The sequence below is a fragment of the Muscardinus avellanarius genome (assembly GCF_963383645.1).
Source record: "Muscardinus avellanarius genome assembly, chromosome: 5".
NCBI lineage: Eukaryota > Metazoa > Chordata > Mammalia > Rodentia > Gliridae > Muscardinus > Muscardinus avellanarius.
The window spans coordinates 3703528-3723563 of record NC_137790.1 but is presented as its reverse complement, the minus strand read 5'-3'; the positions used below and the strand labels follow the sequence as shown (position 1 = coordinate 3723563).

General features: G+C 55.0%; 1 protein-coding gene across 1 annotated transcript in view; it reads left to right on the top strand.

Moving 5' to 3' along the window:
• Nucleotides 1-711: 711 nt before the first annotated feature.
• Nucleotides 712-20036, top strand: part of UMODL1 (uromodulin like 1) — a gene marked incomplete at both ends in the record, with an annotated part of 79752 nt that continues 60427 nt past the window's right edge. Inside the window, 6 exons of the mRNA XM_080696077.1 lie at nt 712-787; nt 4559-4801; nt 9679-9840; nt 11604-11722; nt 14694-14880; nt 16579-16719. Of these exons, the coding sequence (XP_080552203.1) occupies nt 712-787; nt 4559-4801; nt 9679-9840; nt 11604-11722; nt 14694-14880; nt 16579-16719 (928 nt within the window). The remainder of the gene's footprint in view (nt 788-4558; nt 4802-9678; nt 9841-11603; nt 11723-14693; nt 14881-16578; nt 16720-20036) is intronic.

The window sequence follows — 20036 nt, the reverse complement described above, 5'->3', positions numbered from 1 at the left end:
TGTTTTGACTTCACATGGCTAAGTTTTTTCTTAATGCCGCGAAAACACCTTTCACCGACTGGGATCCTACATCCAGATGCTCTGTGATAACTCACGGTCTCACTTCCCTGGGGTTGTCCCGTGATATAAATTTCCACGTTGAATCCTGGTTAGTCGTGAGCCCCTCCGTGAATGAGGCTTCTGGCAATCCCCAGGAGGAGGGCGGCAGGCCCAGGCTGGGGACAACGTTTATGACTTTTGAACTGTATTGTTGAACCGTGTGAAGGGCGCTTTTCTGAATCTGATGTACCACTTTGATTTGACCCTGTTTTCTCTTGCCAGTTTGGAATGATAGGGTAAGAGAATACTTTGTATTTGATGGGGGGAGCCAGATCTGGATCTGAATTGCATTTTCTGCATAACAACGAGATGGGATTCAGTGATGCAGCTGAGGCCTTGGGTACTAACCTTTCCTAAAAGATGCCATCTGCTCCCAGCAAGAATAGGCTGTGCCACGCAGGTGCCCCGGGGGAAAGGGCCACAGCACTGAGCAGGCATAAGGGACTCCTCCCAGCGGGGCTCCCTCTGAAGCTGTCGCCACCCGCAGCAGCCGCTGGGACAGAGGGGCCCTTTCTCTGGGCCCACACAGCTCAGGCCCCTGCCTCTGCAGAGGACTCGGCTGCTGCTGCTGTGGAGGTCCGGATTCTGTGCTGCCACTGCCTCCTACGGATGATGCCCAGGCCCCTGGGGCTGGCCCTGCTGGCTTTGGCCAGTGCCATGGGCCTGACCTGGGCCAGCAGCTTCACAGGTGAGAGATATGAGCTCAGTTGGACAATTCTTGAGGAAGGGGCTCCCTGGGAGGGGGCTTATGATGATGGCACCTGCTGGACCCCACAGAGAAGCATGCCTCTGCTTTAAATGGGGTACCTGTTCCTGGCCAAAGCTATCCCATAGCCATATTCAACAGTGAGCTGCAAGAGGTGGGGGTGGGCACCATGTAGCTTCCCGAAAGAGGGCTCTGCCACCATCTAGAATAAAGGTCTGGGCCTCTTGAAGTCCTTGCCTATGGCTGAGGTCAGGGGGACCAGAGTGAGTGCTGAGGGCCCTCGTGTCCTGGGCTCCGTCCAGCACCCCTTGGGTTTCCGACTCTCCCCCAGATTTTAAAGAACTGAGATTGCAAGTCCTTTAAATAATTTCATCTTAAAGTCTGTATTATTCAGTATGGAATTTAAAGAGACCCGTTTCTAAAATGAACTTCACTTTAAAGACTCTTTTAAAGCTTTTTTCCCCCAGCAAAGTAGGATTATACTCTCTTCTCTTCTCTTCTCTTCTCTTCTCTTCTCTTCTCTTCTCTTCTCTTCTCTTCTCTTCTCTTCTCCTCTCCTCTCCTCTCCTCTCCTCTCCTCTCCTCTCTTCTTCTCCTTCTCCTCCTCCTCCTCCTCCTCTTCTTCTTCTTCTTCTTCCTTCTCTCTCTCTCTCTCTCTCTCTCTCTCTCTCTCTCTCTCTCTCTCTCTCTCTGTGTGTGTGTGTTTGAACTCGACATTTCCATTGGGAGGGGGATTGTGTGACCCATGCATCTCAGTGGCAGCAGGCGTGGGGACCTCAGGGGCTCATGGAGACCTTGGGAGGGGTTTGAGGCCCAGGGTGCAGGGAGGACCTGGGACAGGGCACAGTGGTCCTCGGGCTGTAGTCAGGTGGGGTTGTCAGCGTGTATCCATCGCTGCTGCCCGCGTGGACAGGGTTTGGCTCAGTCCTTCTAGAGCTGCAGGACACAGCGACCACTTTACAAAGAACACAGCTGGGCACCGAGAGGCGAGCCAGGGCCAGGGTGACTGTTGCCCACGGGGAGGTTCCTGTCAGCTCGGGGGGAGCAGGAGCAGAAGCCCATGGCACGGGCATTCGGGAAGCTGGAGTGTAGGGGGGCCGCACCCAGGACCCTGGCTCATGCGGGTGCAGAGCACGAAGCTTCCCTACCCAAAGAGCATAACCCGGGGTCTCGCCCCTATGATGGCTCCTGCAAGGACTTGTGGATGGCAGGATCTGCTAAGTGGTTTCTACCCTGTGCTTTGCCATGAAGCCAGACTTGGGGACCATGCGGCAGGCAAAGTAGGAGGTAAAAAAACAGAAGGAGACAAACATCTCCCTGGCTTCCCTGGAGACGGCAAGCGTGGGTGTGAGCACCAGGGTTCAGCTGGCACCTGTGATGATTGGCTGAGCCGGGTGGCTCTCTGGAGACCGGGCACTGTGGCCTTCAGTAATGTGGCTGGCATTCATCCGAGCTAAAGCTGAAAACTTCACTGCATTTTACCTCGCCCAACTCCTCCTCCTCCTCCTCCTCCTCCTCCTCCTCCTCCTCCTCCTCCTCCTCTTCTTCTTCTTCTTCTTCTTCTTCTTCTTCTTCTTCTTCTTTTTCTTCTTCTTTGAGGTACTAGGGTTCCTGGAAGCCCTTCTACCTCCAGGCTACACTCCCAGACCTATTTATACTTTTTATTTGGAAGCAGGGTCTCTTAAGCCAGCATGGCTGGCTTTGAACCTGCACGATCCTCCTGTCTCCGCCTCCCAAGTGCGGGGATTACGAGAGTGCACCACCATGCCCAGTGTACTTGCCCAGTTCTCGATGCAGGACGCCTTGGGCTTTGTCTTGGTGGCTGAGTGAGTGCCATGTTCGTTCTGCCATGTTCTGCAGGACCCTCTGAGTCACATCTAAGCTCTTGGCTGGCTACCCTGGCCCCAGACCCTGATTTCCCCTGCCTTCCCTACATCAAGGGCCTCCCTGCCTCTCCAAGAGCGTACTGTGCTGCCTGAAAAACAAAATCAGTGAACTCACAGTGGCGAGGCGACTGGGATGCCGCAGGCCCCAGGAGCTGGCTCCTTAGGACACTGTGGCTGACGAGGGGCTCGCTCTCAGCACTGGTACTCCTCCCAGAATGAGGCTGCAGCCCTCCTGCTAGCCTGCCACAGGGCTGGCTCTGCCCCGTCCCTTCCTGGGCCCTGTCATCTGCCCCATCCCTTCCTAGGCCCTGTCATTCAGGTCACTGTGAGGCCCACAGGGGACCTTTGCTGTTCTGGTGCAGGGGACAAGGACAGCCGCTGCCCTTAGGATTATTTCTGCTTTCATCTTTGAGTTCCTTCCCTGAAATCAACCCACCTGCTCATTGGAGGAGAGGGGCCTTGACACTGAGCCCAACCTGTGGGCTGTACGAGCTAGAAGGCATCGAGCTCTGGGCTGATTATCTCAAGGAGCAGGAATGTTTGCTAAGTAAGGTTGCTGAGAGGGCTCGCTCCATGATCCCTGTATGAGAGACCTAGGACCCTGCCCTAGCAAAGAAACGCTGACTGAGACTCAGACAACAGGCATCTCTTCTCAAACAGAAGACATTCGTTCTTTTGAGGCTGCGAGAGCAGGATGCCCAGGGCCCCAGCGTCTGGTGTCTTTTAGCAATCGCTGGCATTTCTTGGTCTATAGAAGCTTCACACCGCTCTCTGCCTTCGTCCTCACACGGTAGTCTTGTCTAGCTCCACATTGTCCTTTCCCACGGACACAGTCATTGTATTCGGGCCCACCCGAATGACCTCACTTTAACTTGAGCTCTGCAGAGATGGCCTCCAGCCAGGGCAACGTTCAGAGATATTGGAGGTGAGGACTTGGGCATATTTTGGAGGAACACAGTTTGACCCCTAGAAGTCTGTGATGTGAGGTGGCAGAGGGTCCCCGAGGGAGTGGGAGGGCCAAAGATCCAAGTGCAAGAGGAAGGCCAGCCACGCAGAGGCGAAGGGCTCACGGAGTCAGGGCCTCGGCTCGGAACTGAGTGGCCGTGCTGGCGGAGGGCGAGGGGCCCGGGCTCCAGGGGAGAGAGCCGGACGCTCCGCCTACAGCAGGGAGGCAGGGCCCCTCCTCCCGTGGCATCGGTGACAGCCAAAGTGACCTTTACCGTCGATGTACTTCTCACACGTGGTCTAAATATGTATCTTCCACTTTCTCCCCAAACAACTGCCATTTTCATCCACCTGTCCCAAAGCGGGCCTGCAGAATGAATTTGCTGAAGAAACTCGGCACATTGGTCTGCCACGTGGCAGCCCGAGGCTCACATCGGCACATTGGTCTGCCACGTGGCAGCCCGAGGCTCACATCGGCACATTGGTCTGCCATGTGGCAGCCCGAGGCTCACAGAGACAGATGTGAGGTCCATGGCCACAGAGTTAGTACCGTGGCGTGCAAAGCGGGGGACGAGCTCCTATTTTTCAACCCAATTCTGTGCCCTTTCTTTTAGAATTGTTATAAAGCACACATCAGGCCCAGCAAGGCGGGTCCCTCACTCTAGGAAGGAGGGTCTCTTAGCAGGCAGGTTGATGTTAGGCTTTTTCCCTTCGAGTTTACGTGATCACAATGACTTCTTCTGTGTACTTAGAAACACAGACCTGTGGCTGGGCCAGGGATGGGTGGGGGGCAGATTCCAAGAGTCCCCCGCCGGACGCTGAGATGTTCCGCTGGCTCTTGCAGAGGCTGGCCTTCCAGTAATTCACATTGACTTGAACCTGGTGTTTCCTTTGGTTACCCATCCCCCCACCCACCTTGCAGAAAAAGGCCTCTCCTTGTTGAGCTATCAGCTGTGCAGCTACCAAGTGACCCGAAGTGTCCAGAGGGTGGAGGTGGCCCAGACGTCCCATCTGACCCACACTCCCTGCGGCGGCTGGATCCCGTGGAGGCGGTGCCCCAAGACGGTGTACAGGACCCAGTACCTGGTGGTGGAGGTCCCCGAGTCCAGGAATGTGACCGACTGCTGCGAGGGCTATGAGCAGCTGGGCTTCTACTGCGTCCTGTGTGAGACTGGGGCGTGGGACGTGGGACGTGGGGTGTGGGGTGTGGGGCGGAGGGAGGGCGCTCTCCTTAGGAGTGAGCCCTGAATTTACTAGATCTTTCTAGAATATCTGTCTTCAACTGTAATCATTCATCAGGATCTTCTGAAGCAGGGATGAGTCAGGGATGAAGCAGGATAACTAGCCCTGGGTGATGCTGATGCGGCTGGCTGGGGCCCCACTTTGAGAACGTCTGTGGTCCTCCTCATGGACTGTACACCAGAGGGCCCTGGGCATGCGGCAGCCTGGCCCCACCCTCTGAGGTTGTGATGGGGTTGGTCTGAGGGGTAGCTTGGGTGACAGTGGTTTCCAGAAGCTCCTCCAGGGCTCTGGCTGCAGCTGCGTTTGGGAGTCAGCATTGCCATCTCTCAGGCCTGCCTTTCTCGTGAAGGGCGGAAGTGAAATGCGCCTTGCAGCTGGAATCTTAACGTGAACTGTGATGTGGAAAGGCGGCGGAGGGCCTGACCTCCTGCCCACCCTCGCTGCCCAGGCCCCAGTCCTGCCTCCCCAGTGCAGAGCCGGGCGGCCAGGCGGTCACCAAGGCGACCGGCGGGGCTGCCCAGAGCCTCGCCTTGGAGGAGGCTGCCGCACAAGACCAGTCCTGGGGAAGGGGCGTGTGTGCGAGGGAGTGTGCGTGGGTGCTGCCTGCTCATTCTGAGTCAATACCAGCCGAGCCGAGTACAGTCAGAAAGGCCTGCCTGCCACCTCACAGGGAGGGGAAGTGGGAAGGGATTCCAGTTAGATGTAGCTGAGCCGCCTGAGATGTGAGGGCTGCCACCCCAGAGCGCACCGGCTCTGGGTGCCCAGGGGGATCCTGTGGGACCCCTCCCTGTGGTCCAGGGCCAAAGCCCGCAGAACTAGGTCAGCACAACCCACGGAAGGCCCCCTCGGCTTGGCTTGCTGAGCCCCCAAGGATGCTCTCCCCTGGGCCCCTAGCGCTTGCTAGCATGGAGGGGATGCTGACGTGTTTTCTTTGCCGCCTTCAGAAGGCCAGGCACAGGGAGGGCTGGGCAGTTTAACAGGTGTATTGGTACCATCGCCAGGACCACTTCTGCCAGTAGAAACCAGATGGGCCAGCTGAGCTTGGTGCCTTTTTTTTGTGTGTGTGTGTGTGTGATACTGGGGTGGAATCCAGGGGCTTTCTACCTCTGGGCTACACTCCCAGACCTATTTTTTATATTTTATTTGGAAACAGGGTCTCACTAAGTTGCTGAGAGTCTCACTAAATAGCTGAGGCTGGCTTCGAACCTGTCTCAGTTTCCCAAGCAAGGGGGATTACAAGTGTGCACCACCATGCTCAGCGTCCTTGGTGCCTTTTGCCTCCCCATCGACTCCCTCTTGGGCACTGGCAAGGGCCCCTTTCTACCTTCCCCGTGACCAGGGCTGTGGGGGGCACTGTTAGGCCAAAGCCCACTGCTGTGGGGGTGGGCCCCTGGCACACGGGACATGTGGGCTTTGCAGTCAGAATCTGGCCACAGAAGGCTGGCACTGGCCTGCCCAATCGTGCTCCACGGTGACAGCCATATTCCTTCTACCTGACCCCTGGTAGAAGGAGTACCAGGGGGTCAGGACTAGGGAAGTCACCTGGTCGTGGCTAAGGAGGCTGGCCTGGGTCCTTCCTACCTCCAGGTCTGCAGTCAGCCATGCCTGCTCATGCCACCTCTAACACCTGCCCTGTGGCTTTGATCCCCAGGAGGATGGAGGATTCTCCCTGCAGAGGAGACTGGCAGCTGGTGACACCTGCCGTCTTCCCCACCCCTCTTCCCCTCCACAAGCCAGCCACCAGAAAGTGCCTCTCCTGGGACCTCAGCTCATTTTTAGGGTGCTGATACCTTTGATCAGGAGCTCAGCAGGGCAAGGAGAGGGCGAGAGTGTTCTAGTTGGAGTCTGGGGCGGGTTGAGGCCTGTTCTGGGGAGCTGTAGGCACAGTAGGGCAGGTGTAGGCAGGGTGGGGCTGGGTGAGGGAGAGCCGCCCTGTGGGGCAGGACAGTCATGGCACCCTGAGATCTTAGAAGGGCCACCTTAGCAGCAGGGGAGGTGGGGGCAGACAGCTTCTGGGAGAGAAAGAAGGACTAGGAGGAAAGGGGAGGAGATGCAGGGGCCGCCGCTGGGGTGGATTGTGAGCACTGTCTCTTCCTAGTTTGTGTTTAAAGCCAGGTGTTAGTAGCTGGAACTGGCCAGGGCTCAGGGTTCACACCAGGGACAGGAGCAGCACAGCCTTACCTATACCTTCTTGATCACACACCGGATGACCGACCGGATGACAGGTTGGCTGCTTGGAGCTGGAACTGAGGTAGTGGCACGCGATGCAGCTCTGATTTGTACAGAAGGAGGCAGGGCCAGAGCTGCTCCTGGCAGATGCCGGAGGGACAGGGAGAAGGCCAGAGGCCATTACTCTGATCTATGGCCAGGCCTCCGGGTTGCCTGCTGTCTGAGCCCCAGTGTCCTGTCCGCAGGCGGCGGCAACACACCAGGTCTCTTCCTTCTCCCCTCTCCTCTCCCACTCCACATGAAGTCATTCCCAGAGATTCTTCCAATCTGGGGAGCCTAGGGCTTAGAACTCAGTGATAAAGCATGTTATTCCACCTGAACTTTAAATACAATTACGAAAATGAACTCACAAGCCCCACAGACAATTCGAAAGTATACCAAATAATAAAGGGAAATTGCCCCACAGCCTGCCTCCCAAGAATGACCCCGCTAATGGGGTCATCTGCTAACATTTTATTCCAGTCTGTCCAGGGAAGACATGGGAGGATGAGAGGATGGCTGCCCCATCAGGACTTTTTGTAGCACGTTCTCAACACTTAGCAAATCTTCCCAGAACATCTCCCATATCCATGAATATTGTCCTGCTGCGTGATTTAACGGCCTCAGGATATCACCTCCTACGCAGGCATCAGGGCTTCGTACGCAATCTCTCGCCACTAAACATCTAGTTGTTTCTGATTTTTTTTACTATTATGAATGATGCTGTGTGTGATAAACGTCAGAAGGTAGCAGCACTGCTATGCATGCATTAAGTTACACAGCCAGGAAACACTCCAAAAAGTGCAACCCGGTGTCTCACTGCCAGTCTCCATGCTCGCACGGTCCACTCCACGGCTCAGCATCTTCGCAAACTCTCCCTCCTTTGGGAAGCCCAGGACGCCATTGGTCCTCTGGAACTTTCCGTCCCTCATGCTGATGACCAGGGATCTTCAGCGGGAACCTGCCGTGCTGACCAGCCCGAGATGTGGAGGCAGAAGGAGGCAGGAGGGGTGCATCCCACAGGCCACTGGATTCCTCGGCCCTGGGGAGCCTTGGACACAGTTACCCCAACAGAGCTCTGGGCGTTCATCTCACTGAACCATGACTAACTGGGTTGCCAGGTGCTGGGTGGTGCCTTGAGTTAGGGAAGGAGAGGGAGATTTTTGACCCCTACCACACAGGGATCATCGACTGCCCCTCAGTGTTAGTGGTGAGCTGCCAGCCCCGAGGGAGGGAGGGAGGAGGGGGTTCCCAGCAGTGTTAGAATCAAAATGAAGAACTTGGGCTCAAACCCTGCTGTCGTGCTTAGGTGGCTATTAATGGGGGGGTGGCCTGTGTTTTTCCTTTTATTTACATAAACTTGTTGATGGAGACAGTTTTAGATTTACAGAAAAGGGGCTAAGACAATGCAGATATTTTGCTGCACCGAGCTTCCTCTCATGGTGACATCCGACATCACTGGGGTGGTTTGTCCCAGTCACAGGACTGCTCACTGTCTGGGCAGCGCCGTCTTCCCCCACCTCACACAGTTCTCACACCTGCGGGGCCATGAGGCCTTGGTGCCACAGTGGGAGTTGAGCAGTATCCTTCCTGCCCCTCTGGCCTGTGGGGGTGGCCATTCTGCAAGCCCCAGAGTCATTCCAGCCAGCTGTTTCTTGGGGACTTGGCGATACTGGTATAGATTTTGGTGCCACAGAAATGAAGGGCCAGCTTAGAATAACCAGAAAAGGAGGGCATTCCTGAGCATGAGCTGTGAGTCTGACAGCGAGGCCAGGCCCCAGCTGCCCCTGAGCAGGTTCCCCATGCAGCAGGCGGCTCGGGCTTCCTCTCTACCTCAGCTACATGGCTGCCTCAGTGATGTGATTGGCCACCATTTTCTCTTCTGGCTGAAGAACATTCTGTGGAGACCTGAGAGGGCATCCTTGGGACAGTGGTCTCTCCAGGCTCCCTTGTCCGGGTCCTTGGCCACTCCTACACATGCTCTGTGCTTGGATAGCCTCCTCTGCTGTTGTGGAGGAGTCTCCAGAGCTTGGGGACCATCCAGCTGGCTGAGTTGCCTGGCACTTGAGGGGCCTGCCCCAGCTTCCCTGGGCCCAGACGCTGCCCCTCTCCAGGGCCACCTTCCCTGAGCCCCAGCCTGACCCTGCAGATCCCCAAGGCTCTGATTCCTCCTGACCTGTAGACTTTTCTCTACTGGAATCCCATCCCAAAGGCAGGACTTGGTCATTGGCCCAGGCATTGAGCACCTTGCCTGGCACATATAAGCACTCAATAAATATTGAGTAAATGAATGAGAAAATGAGTTATCAGGATGGGGACTCTGGAGGCTGAGAGGAAAAGAAGGCACCAGGAGCTTTGTGGAAGCTTCTCGGCAGCCAAAGATGGCTGAGCAATACCGGAGCCAAATCAACGACTGTCACACAGATCAGGGGCTGGTAGGCCTGGAGATAGCGCCTAGGCAACAGTTACCTGGTGACTCTGGGGCCGCAGGACGGATCCAGCTTCCTTCCTTCTTACCTTCCTTTCCGCCTTCTTCTTTTTATTTTTTATTATTTTATGCCAGTATGATTAATTGTCATATTTTCCCCTCAGCTCTGAATTGGTCCGAGGAATTTGCATCCAGACCTGGGGTCTGTCCGGCGGCGGGGCCAGAGCCACCCCCCTGGCAGTGCAGCTTGGACCCTGACTGCCCTGGATTTCAGAAATGCTGCCCCTGGGCAGGGGGCCGTCGCTGTGTGGCCCCAACACCCCTAGGTAGGGCGGCTGCAGGGTGTGTGTGGGGAGGTTCCGCAGAGCAGGTGCAGAGGGAGGGAGGGGCCTAGAGCAGCCAGATGGCAGGGCAGCCCGCAGCCGGCCAGGTCGGTCTTCCTCGGGCCTTGCTACTGGATCCTCTGGAGAGCTAACACCTCACTCATTGTCCTAGAGAGGGGACACTCCTTCTGGGCAGAGATCCAGGCCCTGGTGTTCCCAGGGAAGCCCTGGGAGCTGCTTAGAAGCTGTGTCCACCAAGGAAGGCCAGCCAGCTGCTCTGCCGACATCTCAGGGGACTGATGTCTTCGCAGCGTCCATGGCAGGCTCTGGCCAGCCTGGCACATGCCTGCAGGTCGGGGAAGCTTTCTCCTGACCCAGGCTGCACCCAGGAGCATGACTGGGCCAGTGTCCGGAGCTAGGAACATATAAAACTAATACGTGCATCATATATAGCATTGTAGCACATTTGATAATACCGTCATACCAGTACGGTGTGTGGCCATGAAGGAATCATGTGAGTAATATAAAAAATCATTAACAAGCCAGGCATGGTGGCGCACGCTTGTAATCCCAGCGCTTGGGAGGCTGAGACAGAAGGATCACACAGGTTCAAAGCCAGCCTCAGCTACTTAGTGAGGCTCTCAGCAATTTAGTGAGACCCTGTTTCCAAATAAAGTACAAAAAATAGGTCTGAGAGTATAGCCCAGAGGTAGAAAGCCTCTGGGTTCCACCCCCAGTAACATACACACACACACACACACACACACACACACACACACATCATTAACACACTGTGCATTAAATATACTTTCAAACTATACATTATAGTGTTTATATATTATATATATAATATTTGTGTTTTTATATAGCATATATTATAAACCATATCTCTGTGTGGTACTGGTGCTCGAACCCAGGGGCATTATACCTCTGAGCAATACCCCATCCCTATTTTAGTTTTATTTTGGAGTAGCATCTCACTAAGTTGTGGGAGGCCTACGTTGCTGAGGACGCCCACAAATCTGCAGTTCTCCTGTCTCAGCCTCCAGGTACTGGGATAATAGATGTGCACTGCCGTGCCTGGCTTCAGTAGTATATATTTTATTATATATACTATATTATACTATTTTATGCTAATAGTATAAAACAAGAGAATTAATCATGATGCATAAAATAATATATTAATAGTAGTACTATTTACTACTAATAGTATAAATAGTTTAAATAAAATAGTGGCATAGTGGAATAATAATTTTGTATACAATGTAATATTATACTGTACAGAGGCTCCCAAGGTATACTTATGTTCTCAGTATGGCTTTTCTTTTTTTTGTGGAACTGTGGATTTAACTCAGGCATTCTACCTCCAAGCGACACCCCAGCTTTATTTTTTATTCTTTATTTTGAAACAGGGTCTCACTGAGTTGCAAAGGGCCTCACTAAGTAGCTGAGGCTGTCCGTGAACCATGATCCCCGAGTCTCAGCCTCCCAATTGCTGGGATTACTTTTCAAGAGAAGGCCACTGGCTGGCTTTTAGGCCTTTCTATACTGTTGGCCCCTCCCTGGCCGGGCCAGTGAGCTTCACGGCTCTCAGGAGGGCGAGGAGCGAGGGCTGGCAGCAGGTGTTTATGGAGAGAGACATATGTAGAGAGTAAGCCCTCTGCCGCCCAGGCCTCCTGTCCATCCCCAGCCTGCCCACTGAGGCCTCTGGGCCCTGCCCTGTCCTGGTGGTAACCAGCCGCTCTGCCCTCCTGGTGCAGGTGCAGCTCCAGAGAGGAGCCTGGTGAGCTGGTACAACGTGACGGTGCTGGTGAAAATGGACTTCAAGGAGCTGCAGCGTGTGGACCCGGGGCTCCGGAACCACACGCGTCTTCTGTATTCCTTGGTGGGTGAGAGGCAGAGGAGCCCAGGCCTCCCGTGGAGGCTGGGGGGAGGCTGGGAAGGGGTCGTTCCATGAGTGGTCTCCAAATGGCTGGTTCTGAACAAACTTCAGTTTTCAATTTGAAGAAAATGGATGGGCTTCGAGGCCATGCGGCTCACCCGCGGTCAAGTGCTGAATCCCAGGGTGGCATTTGGTGCCCTCTGGTGCCCGCACCTGCAAGCCGCACACTGCGTAGTGTGCAACATGAGAGTAGACTTGGGATGGCGTGTTGATCACATAGGCGTCCCAAGCCGGGCGTGGTGGCGCATGCTCCCAGCATTTGGGAGGCCGAGATAGGAGGATCACAGTTTGTGGACAGCCTCAGCTACTTAGTGAGGCCCTCCGCAACTTAGTGAGACCCTGTTTCAAAATAAAGAATAATAAATAGGTCTGAGGGTGTAGTTGGAGGTAGGTTCCATCTCCAGTATGCAAAAAGAAAAAAAGAAAAAAAAAAAAAAAGGAAGTGTCCCAGTGGAACACTTTGGCCCCTGCCTCCCAGTTCCCTGAAGTCTCAGCTCCCACTGTATGGGGATTTCTGCTCCATCTCGAGAGTGCTCTGACGGGCACCCCTAGACCAGGCTTTCTCTGGCAGTGTGTCTGCTCTCTGAGGGAACTCCTAGCACGGCCAGCAGCATCCCTGCCTGCATTCACAAGAGGCTGGGAACAGCACCCAGCTCTGACAGCCAATGTGTCTCTACCTGCTGCCCCCGGGAGCAAAACCACCTGGCTAAGAACCCCGGACAGTATAGCCCACACTTCCTGACACATTCATTCCAGAGATTTCCAACCAGGACGTTCTCCCATGCCATGATCACCCTCGGGCTTGGAATTCCAGGGTGAACAGGGCATCATATCTGCCTCATCTGGCCTCCCTTGGGCCTCCCCTGGGTGGCAGGCTGTGCTGGGCCCAGGAATCTGTGCTCAGAGGGGTCTGAGCTCGGTCTAATCTCTATTGCTGGGTTAGCTTTTGGCAAGGGGCCCCACACTTCTGCCTGGCACCTTTAGACCCCACGGTGTGTCCCAGGGGAGCTCAGATGGGTTCCTCCCCTTTGGACCAGCGGGCGGGGGGCAGGCATAGAACAGTTGGCACAGGCTCAGCTTGTCCAACTTCTGCCCACCAGTCTGTCCCTCAGGCCTTGCCCCGAAGCCTCCTAAGCTCCTACCGCTGGGAATGACTTCTGCTTCCTCTTGGCTTGCTAAGGGCCCACCTAAGTGCTCAGCAGGCACACAGCTCTGGAACCTGACCACCTGGGTTTTAATCCGGCGTTGCCTCTCATCCACTGTGCAGCTTTGGGCAAGTTTCTTACCCTCTCTGTGCTTTGGATGCCTCTTCCTTTAAGTAGAAATAATCATAATCCTGCCCGAGACTGTGCCCGTGAGGTGTAAATGGTGCCTGTGAGGAGCTTAAAACAGTTCTGAGATGTTGCGGTTGCTGGACTTTTAAATAATGCCGGCGGCCTGAAGTCTCCTCGTGCACGTTCATCTCTCCAGACAGGCTGCCATGTCCCGTTGGGAGTGAACTTGCTTGTGTCTGCTGATGGCGAAGGGGTCCAATGAGGTGGGGGTTGGCTCCCTATCCCGCCTTCTTCCCCACCAGCGGCATCTCTCCAGGATGGCTTTAAGTGAGCCGCGGAGGGCGACTCCAGCTCCCCCTGGTCCTCCTTTCAGTCCCCAGCAGAGGCTTGGACTTGTGTACAAGGTCTGCTTTGGTGATGCCAGTCTGTTTGAAGGTGCTGGTTTGCCTGGGTTGGGACGGCCTGACATTAGGCTGCAATGAAAAGCATTATGGGAAACGGGACAAGGGATTATTAAATCCCAAGAAGATTCAGATGTGAGGCCACGGGGCTGCTGCTCTAATCTCTAACTCAGAATCTAGTTCCCATCCTCTCCCATCAGCTGCAAGGGGCCCAGGGTCTGGGTGTGAATGGGGATGTCAGGGTGTCAGGGTCTGAGGTGCCCTGGGGCTGCTGTAGGGAGGAGCCCCAGACTGGGGGTTGTGACAGACACTGATTCTGCTCAGTTCCCGGGGCTGGAAGGCCAAGGTCAGGGCGGCAGGGGCTGGCTCCTTGTGGGGACTGTAAGGCTCCAGAATTCTCTCCCGGGCTTGCATGGCTGTCTTCTGGTGTCATTCAACAATGTCTCCTCTCTGTGGGTCTCTGTTCTCCAAGCTTCCTTCTTTTTTCTTTCCTTCCCTCCCTCCATTCTTTTCTTTCTCCTTCCCTTTCCTTCCTTCCTTCCTTTCTCCTTTCTTTCTTTCTTTCTTTCTTTCTTTCTTTCTTTCTTTCTTTCTTTCTTTCTTTCTTCTTGTGGCATTGGGGATTGAACCCAGGGGCATTCTACCTCCAAGCTACACCCACACCCCTGTTTTACATTATTTTGGAAAGGGGACTCACTAAGTTGCAGAGGGCCTAAATAGCTGAGGCTGGCTGTAAACCTGCAATCTTCCTGTCTCAGCCTTCCAAGTACTGGGGTTATAAGCATGCACCACCACACCTGGCCCCAAGTTTCCCCTTCTAATAGGGACAGCCAATACCGTGGACTAGGGCCCACCCCACTGAGCTCATTCTAACTAATTACATCTACATAAAACCTCTTTCCAAACAAGGGCATGTGCTGTGGTGTGGGAGGTTGAGACTGAAGGTGGATTTGGGAGAGTAGCCCAGTCCACCCCATAACAACGGGTGCCACAGAGGTTTATGAAATTCTGGTTTGCAGGACTCTTACTTGGAGAATCACAGGCATAAAGTATTGCCGTGGTTCTTTTCTGTGGCGCAGGATGGGGTATGCGTGCGTGCGTGTATCTATGTGTTTGCATGCATATATGTGTTATGTGTGTGTGTGTACAGCTCATCTGGGTCTCTCCTGACCCCAGGTTCCTTGTCTGTTGAGGGGACAGCCCTTTTCTCCATTCGACGCACTAATTTCCCTTCTGCAGGTCACCAGTGCCTTGCAGCCGCTGAACTCCACTGTCCACTACCTGAGCTCCGCTAGCAGGGGCACATCCACCACGGTGTCGTGGCTGCTGCTGGGCCTGCAGCGGCTGCTGCCTATAGGCGAGGTCTCCGCCCTGCTGGACGACATTGTGAAGCGCATCTACGAGGTGGTCAGCGTCCAAGTGCAAGGTTGGTCCTCCGGCGGTGGAGGGCAGTGCGTGGTGGACTCGGGAGCCCGGTCTGGGGTGGGGAGCCCTGGTTCCAGCATGCTCCCCTGTAGGTGGAAGAAGGCAATGGTTCCAGCCTGAACTCCTTCTACCCAAACCAAGCTTATGCTCCAAGTCCCCAGGAATTCATTTTGCTCCAACCGCGCTGGCCCTCCCCCTGCCTGTCCTGCTCTTCTACCCCCTGGCAGGCCTGACCTTCAGTCCCGGTGGTCCTGCAGGGCACACGCTTGCAGTGTATACAGCTTGCTTCTCTATGTCTCCAGGCTTCTAGGTTTCCTTTCTGCCTCCTTCCCGCCTTTGCCAGGCCATAATACCTGTAAGCCTTCTTCAGCAGAGTCTGTGTACAGTTGGATTCATATTGCTGAAGCACATAGATGTGGCCTTGTTTCTGGAACAAATTACAGGTGTTGTTGCTCTGTGTCAGGTTGGCAAGCTTTTTCTGCAAAGGGCCACATAGTTCATATTTTCGACCTCATGGTCTCAGCTATGTAGCTCTGCCAATGTAGCACTGGTGGTCACCCACGGCATCTTAGCACATGGCTAGGTGCCGTGAAGGCCCTTTCCCAGAGCAGGGGCAGAGGGTAGAGCATGCTGCCCCTCTTGGCCTATAGCCCTGAAGATCGGTCTAATAACTCAAAGTTTGGAGCCCAGGGAAGCCCTGGGGATTACATTTACCTTCCTTCAAAATCCACAAAAGACCTAGGCATGGTGGTGCATGCTTGTACTCTCAGTACTTGGGAGGCTGAGATAGGAGGATTGCAAGTTCAAATCCAGCCTCAGCAACTTAGTGAGGGTGTCTGTAACTTAGTGAGACCTTGTTTCCAAATAATAAAATAAAAAAAGGGCTAAGGATTCAGTTTGGAGGTGAAATGCCTTTGAGTTCAATCCTCAGTACCACAAAAAACAAAAAAGAAAAAAAAGAAAAAATCCACAAAAGTTCTTGAAAACCAAGCTCGGCTGTCCTAGGGCCAATACACAAGGCACACATCTGTCTGTTCTGAGCCTGCCTTCGGCCAGGGGGCACACCTGGCGACATTAGGCGACCTCACCCCTGAGGCTGTGAGCCTGCTACAGGATGTGGGTTTCAACTGGGCATTGGTGGGGGGGGGGCTAAGGAAGCAAGACGTGTTCTGATTGGATGCTGTCATAAATTGAGGCAAACCCTACAATTGAGTATCTCAATGATCTTATTAAAGATCAGCTGTAATTGGTAAAGAACTAATAATCGCTTATCCTGTCTAAGAGAGGGGACTGGTATGTTGTGGGTGGCCTGTGAGCTTACTCCTGCCTGGGTGTGAAGCGGCCCAGCTTTGCCTCACTTTGCCCTGGGCACAGCATAGCTCTGTCCGATCTTAGTGTCCTGGGGGATGATGGAGCCACCTGTGGGGCCAGGCCCTCTTGGGACATCAAGGGCGGCTCCAGTTTTCTTCCTCACTTTGGAAAACTGCTGGGTCATGTGGTTCATGCTGGGCCCATCATTTTACAGTACTCAGACTCAGTCTAGCCCCAGAGCGAGGTCTCAGGCCACAGTGGCCTCCGGAGGCAGTGAGTGGCTGTGAGGATTTGGGGGCTCTGCCCGAGCAGGGTAGGGGGACATGTGTGAGCAGAATGGGAGGGAGGAGGTGGAGTGACGGGCTCATACCTGTTCTCCTTTCCACAGACGTAGATGAGTGCTCCTTTGAGCACCTCCATGCCTGCTCCAGAAGGGAGCTATGTCTGAACGTGGAAGGCTCCTACCAGTGCATCTCTCCCCAGGGACTGTCGACTCCATCTCCCCAGATGCTGAACTACACCGCTGAAGGTAGCACGGGGGCGTCCGAATGGGGTGGGGATGTGTAGGGGTCTTTGTAAAGCCAGACAGCCCGAGACTCTGGTCCCCTTCCACTGCCCTGGCAGGGCATCCTTGCCAATCTTTCCCACCTGCCCTGGATCTCCTGGGGCCGTTCTTGTCTTTGTTCTTGGGTTCAGCAGGTGCCACAAGCTGTGCTGGACGCAGGTAACAGGAACCCACAGGCCAGGCCACGCCTTTGCTCCGAGCCCCTCCCCGGAGAGCGGCCGGTGTTGTGCACGATTTCTTGAGATATTGGAGAGTCAAACAGCAGGGGCTTCAGGGAGGAGCTGGGGCTAGGCACCCAAAGGTGATGTGTGGGTGTCAGCAGAGATACCTGGCCCTGTTCTGGTTAGGAGCAGGAAGGGGGTTGGGGTGTCCCAGGTGCTCAGTATACGCGATCGGCTGCTGCCATCCGCCCAGGGCATGTAGTAAGAAATGACTACACACAGTGGCTCCCCTTGTCCTCAGTTTCACTTTCCAAGGCGTATAGTTACCCATGATCGACCTATCTGTAAATACGAAATAGAAAGTTCTAGAAATAAAAAATTTCTAGGTTGCAAATTCTGAAATGCTCTGAGCAGCATGATGGAATCTCCCACCGTCCCACTCCAGCCCACCCAGGGTGTGAGGCGTGTCCACCCTCTATACACTATCCACCTGTTAGCTACCTTGCAACCACTGCAGTTGTCAGATTGGCTGTCATAGGATCGCGGTGCTGTGTTCGCAGTGTGAAGCCACATCATGGCACCGGTGTCTCGCACCTCACTTCCTCTCAGCCCCTGGCGTCGTGCCTCCTCAGGTCATCGTGAGACTGCACCATGTTACAGTACAAACGGATAACTGGAGGGAGGGAGAGGCCATGGGCACATGACTTTTATTACAGCATACTGCTATAGTTGTTCAACTTTACTGTAAACAACAGCCATTGACCTTGTACTATATCACCTTTACAAATTAAACTTTATCATGGGTGTGTATGTACAGGACAAGATACAGTATATACAGGGCTGGCGTTAGCCACGTTCTCAGGCACTTGCAGGGTCTGGGGGTGCTGTCCCTGAGGATGAGGGGCTCCTGAGATGTGGGGCCAGGGAGAGCACTGTGAGATGAGCCGTGGAATGCGGCCTCTCTGTTGGGGGTGGTGCCGGGAGGTGGGTTCCAGGAAACGTCAGAGGCAGAACGTGCTAGACTTTGGCAAATTCAGTGCCTCCGCTGCGCTGCGAGGAGGGAACGAGGCAGAATCCAGTCGTCTGGCTGAAGAGCTGACTAGATGGGGCTCCGCTGGGCGAGATGGGCGGCCAGGCTTGCTGGTGTCATTTTTGACAATATCAGTAAGATTGAGATGGAGTGGACGCTGTGTAGAGACGGCGGCTGGGCCATGTGTGTGAGTCCAGGGTCATCAGCACCAGGTGGCATTTCCCAGGGGCATGGTGAGGGAGGGAAGGGCTATAGCCTGGGGCTGGGGAGCCCCAGTAGTGGGGGGCTGGCCCAGGGGAGGCAGCTTGCAGAAGGGTGAGTGGCTGAGGCAGGGGTGAGGGGACCAGGAGACGTCCAGGAGCCAAGACAAGAGGCTTGGGAGGCCTGAGTCCTCAGCTGTACACTTTGGGGGGGGCAGGCACTAGAGATGGGAGCAAACAAAAGTGATGTCTGGGGGCCAGGCAGCTTTGGGGAGAGCGGTGGGGGAGGCCCATGCAGCAGGGCACCGAGGCCACACCTGGAGGGGGCGGAGCCTGCATCCTGACATGGGATGTGGACAGGCACCCAGCTCCAGGGCCAGGAGAGGAGGCCCAGGGGGCTTCCCGCCCAACCAGCTTCCTTGCCACAGAGGTCCCCTGGCAGCTGCTCTGAAGCCTCCAGATACTGCTCAAGGATTCATGTTGAGGCCTTGGAGGCAGACCTGTGTGACCAAGACCAGGAGGCAGAGGCTGGAGCCTGGAGGAGTAGATGGAGACAAGGGGATGGCTAGGGGGTCGCAAGTGCAGGGAGAGCCAGGAGGCTGTGTCGAGTAACAGGACTGTCCCCGGGGCAGCTGCGCTCTGCATCCCTTTCCTCCCCTCCCACATCCCATGCCATCGTGAAATCCCCTTCATTTCACTTCACTGTCTCTAAGAAATAACAAAACCCCAAATCCCACAGCACTGTTATCACCCCCAAATAACCAAACAATGAGCCCCAATATCATCAAACAGCCAGTCTGCTCAAACACCGAGCGCCTGCCCCGTAGTTTTCTGGATTTGAACTGGAATGTAGATTGTGTCCGTGTAGGTATGGCAGCTCTTCGGTGACTCGCCCTCTGAAGGTTTCTTTCCATTCTTCCTTTTGCCTCTTGTCGGTGCCGGGGACCCTGGCCCCTCTTGGCCTGGGGAGCTCCTATGAGCTGGAGTTTGCTGATTGCATTCTGGAGTATTCTTTGCACTTTCTCTAACAGGAGTCTGGCTCTGGATGAAGTCCCCTTTTATTGTGTCTGTACCCCTTAGCACCTGGTGATGTCATTCTTCAGAGAATGGCCCCAGTGCATAAATAGGTGGGCAACAGAGCAAAACACACACCTCCCAGAACCTCACAACCCAAGCAGACAGCGCTCTGCAGTCACTGTGTTCCCGCCCTGCACCGGGGCTCTGTCTCCCAGCTCCTGGCGCTGCAGGCGACCGTGTGGTGTGGGCTCCCAGCTCCTGGCGCTGCAGGCGGCCGTGTGGTGTGGGCTCCCAGCACCCTGAGAGTCGACTCTGGTGGTTGCTTTGTTCATCTTGGCCACAGTCCCCTCTGGCTAGCATGCCCACCTTTGTCAGCCCCGTGTTCCAGATCCTCCAGATCTATTGACTGGCACTTAAACTCTCATCTCAGTAGAGACTTGGACAGACCTGGCTCCATCGGCTTCCTCCTTAGACACAGACACTTGGTGACCAGAGAAGGAGGAGAGAGAGATCATCTCAGGATCCTGGGCCTGAGATGGAGCCCAGGGCTGCCAGCCTTAGAGGGCCTCCAGGCAAGAGGCACACCCAGAAAGTAAATTGCCTGTCACTTGGGGTTTTCTGTCTGATGCAGCAGCAGACTCCCCAGCACAAAGGACAAGGTGCAAAGCAGGCAGCAGGGAGACAGCAATGCGGACGGGTCCTTTGAGTGGGGGCTGGTGGTGGCACAGTGGGCGTGGTCGGCAGGTGCATGCACTGGATACAGAGGAGGCCCCGCCCCCGGCAAGGGCTGCAGGTGCATGCAGGCAGCCACTGAGGCTCAGCACGCATGCGTAGGACCTGCAGATAGCGCTGGGCAGAGGAAGGGGCTGCAGG